This window comes from Oncorhynchus tshawytscha, unplaced genomic scaffold (genome assembly GCF_018296145.1).
Source record: "Oncorhynchus tshawytscha isolate Ot180627B unplaced genomic scaffold, Otsh_v2.0 Un_contig_2738_pilon_pilon, whole genome shotgun sequence".
NCBI classification, from domain to species: domain Eukaryota; kingdom Metazoa; phylum Chordata; class Actinopteri; order Salmoniformes; family Salmonidae; genus Oncorhynchus; species Oncorhynchus tshawytscha.
The window spans coordinates 1-3,400 of record NW_024608998.1 but is presented as its reverse complement, the minus strand read 5'-3'; the positions used below and the strand labels follow the sequence as shown (position 1 = coordinate 3,400).

The 3,400-nt window shown below is 43.8% G+C and overlaps 1 protein-coding gene across 1 annotated transcript; it reads left to right on the top strand.

Moving 5' to 3' along the window:
* Positions 1 to 1,690: 1,690 nt before the first annotated feature.
* LOC112241726 lies at positions 1,691 to 3,395 on the top strand (the record flags this gene model as incomplete). The annotated part of the gene is made up of 1 exon (XM_042313982.1): positions 1,691 to 3,395. A coding segment is annotated over exon 1 (1,287 nt), but the record flags the coding sequence as incomplete, so codon positions are not given.
* Positions 3,396 to 3,400: the final 5 nt, after the last annotated feature.

The window sequence follows — 3,400 nt, the reverse complement described above, 5'->3', positions numbered from 1 at the left end:
CATCTCTTCAGTGGGTCATATGATTGAGTGTAGTCTGGCCCAGGAGTGGGAAGGTGAACGGAAAGGTTCTGGAGCAACGAAACGCCCTTGCTGTCTCTGTGTGGCCGGTTCCCCTCTTTCCACTGGGATTCTCTGCCTCTAACCCTAATACAGAGGCTGAGTCACTGGCTTACTGGGGCTCTTTCATACCGACCCTGGGAGGGGTGCGTCACTCGAGTGGGTTGAGTCACTGATGTGATCTTCCTGTCTGGGTGGGCACCCCCCCCTTGAGTTGTGCCGTGGCGGAGATCTTTGTGGGCTATACTCAGCCTTGTCTCAGGATGGTAAGTTGGTGGTTGAAGATATCCCTCTAGTGGTGTGTGGGCTGTGCTTTGGCAAAGTGGGTGGGGTTATATCCTTCCTGTTTGGCCCTGTCCGGGGGTGTCCTCGGATGGGGCAACAGTGTCTCCTGACCCCTCCTGTCTCAGCCTCCAGTATTTATGCTGCAGTAGTTTATGTGTCGGGGGGCTAGGGTCAGTTTGTTATATCTGGAGTACTTCTCCTGTCCTATTCGGTGTCCTGTGTGAATTTAAGTGTGCTCTCTCTAATTCTCTCTTTCTCTCTTTCTGTCTCTCTCTCGGAGGACCTGAGCCCCAGGAACATGCCTCAGGACTACCTGACATGATGACTCCTTGCTGTCCCCAGTCCACCTGGCCGTGCTGCTGCTCCAGTTTCAACTGTTCTGCCTTATTATTATTCGACCATGCTGGTCATTTATGAACATTTGAACATCTTGGCCATGTTCTGTTATAATCTCCACCCGGCACAGCCAGAAGAGGACTGGCCACCCCACATAGCCTGGTTCCTCTCTAGGTTTCTTCCTAGGTTTTGGCCTTTCTAGGGAGTTTTTCCTAGCCACCGTGCTTCTACACCTGCATTGCTTGCTCTTGGGTTTTTTTAGGCTGGGTTTTTTTAGGCTGGGTTTCTGTACAGCACTTTGAGATATCAGCTGATGTACAAAGGGCTATATAAATACATTTGATTTGATTTGACCATAGTTCTTGTGTGTTTTCCTTGTTTTAGTGTTGGTCAGGACGTGAGCTGGGTGGGCATTCTATGTTGTGTATCTAGTTTTTCCGTTTCTATGTTTGGCATGATATGGTTCTCAATCAGAGGCAGGTATTAGTCATTGTCTCTGATTGGGAACCATATTTAGGATTTAGGTAGCCTGTTTTGTGTTGGGTTTTGTGGGTGGTTGTTTCCTGTCTTTGTGTTCTCTGCACCAGATTGGTCTGTTTCAGGTTTTGCCATGTTTATTGTTTTGTAGTGTGTTCATGTTTTGAGTTTTCTCTTATTAAAAAACCATGGACAATTACCACGCCGAGCATTGGTCCTCTGATCCTTCTCGCCTCTCCTCTACAGATGAAGAGAATGAGGAAAACCCTTACAATACCCACCTCCTCATTTGATATTTATATTTACATGTACAAGAGAATTCAATAAAGTAATACTAAAATGAGGTACTGTACTCTAATTCATATTTCATTACAATCTGCTGATGTTTTAGTGAGACTCAACGGTCTTCTGTAATCTATCATGGCCAAACAGGTCCTTCATGTCAATTGTGTTTTTATTGACTGTAAGTTTGTTTTCAGGAACTGAAAGAGAGAGATGTAAAACAGGTCAAAATAGACTTTCACAAGCTGTTTAACATACAGTGTTACTGTGCTGTACAAACAGGATGCTGCTCCTCAGACACATTCAGACATCCACTGTGATGGTCAGAGAACACGTTGCAGCTCTGCATTCAGTTCTTCATTGTCTGTGGGACATTTTATTGTTTCTTTACTTTTGGAACCAAACTAACCATTAAATATTTACTCCGGTTACCTTGAGATACAATTCAACTGCAGGGTGAAAGGGAAGAACACTGGAACAACCAAAAGGTATGAACTGCTGTTAGTTACCAAGGAGGAACCCATCTGACAAACAACAAGAAGACGAGAGACTCCATACTGTTTGCAGCGTTCATAAGGGTTTTACTGTATCAAACCAACGTTCTACAGAGATCCACCGGAACCAAACTATTCTGACAATTATCTCAGTAGATTTGACTGACGTTGGAAGAGATGAGATCTATGTTTTCCCACCCTGCCATCCTGTTCCTGTGGATTCAGAGTTCTAGTGGATGGATGCATCCTAAATGCCAGATTTATGACAGCAGTGAAGACTTGGAACACTTTCCCACCTGGATCTGCAGCCACATACCTCATCATGCAGAACGTTACACTGCTGCCTGTCAAGATGTCACAGCCATCGAGGAGGATCTACTTGGACTTCCCCCTAATATCAATACCCTCTGCATATCTATGACACATGGTGAAAATAGATCCATGTCTCTGGGCTTTTTCTCCCAGTTTCAGGATCTGGAGTCTCTGTACATTAAAGGCTGTTTTACTCAAATCCTTCCATCTGGGAACAGTCACCTTCCATCTGGGAACAGTCACCTTCCATCTGGGAACAGTCACCTTCCATCTGGGAACAGCCACCTTCCATCTGGGAACAGCCACCTTCCATCTGGGAATAGCCACCTTCCATCTGGGAACAGTCACCTTCCATATGGGAATAGTCACCTTCCAAATCTGCAGTATTTACATTTGGATGGTTTGGGCTCTGGGTGCTGTGATTGTCATTTTGGGCCTCATACATTCAGAGATTTAGTCAAGCTGAGTCATTTGACCATATGGGGTTATCGACTATCAGCAATGGCCCCAGATGTTTTCCATGGCATTCCTCTGTTACAAAGTCTCAACATTATTGAACCCTGTGTATATGATTTGTCAGAGATACTATGCAGAATAATGAATATAAAGTCACTTATAGAGCTAAAAATAGAAGCACCAGAGATACAATCGATAAACCAATCAAACTGCTCCATTTTAATAACCAACGAAAGCATGAAACCTGTTTTTAACAATCTAACATTCTCTGACGTCTCATTTGGTGAAATAACACATATAGAGGAAGGTGCACTGGCTTGGCTCCAGAACCTCACAAGGTTAACAGGGGCTTTCAGCCAGGAAGTCCTACTGGACCTTCCCCTGTCTGGGATAAAACAAATCCAGGACTTCAGTTGCTCTGGGATCAATGTCATTGATATTGAAAGTATCTGTAATGTAGTGTTTTTGCTTTCAATCAAGAAATTATATTTATACAATGCCAATACAAGCAGCCTCTCTATGTCCAGTGTTGAGTTGTGCACTGGGCTAGAATATATGTATTTACATGGCATTTTCTGTTCTACTCCATATTTGGAATGGCATTTTATTTCCAGTCTAAAAAACCTTAACCAATTAACAATAGCCGGCCTGGAAGACAACAGACTTGATATTTGCTCCTTCCAAAAACAACCAATAACATG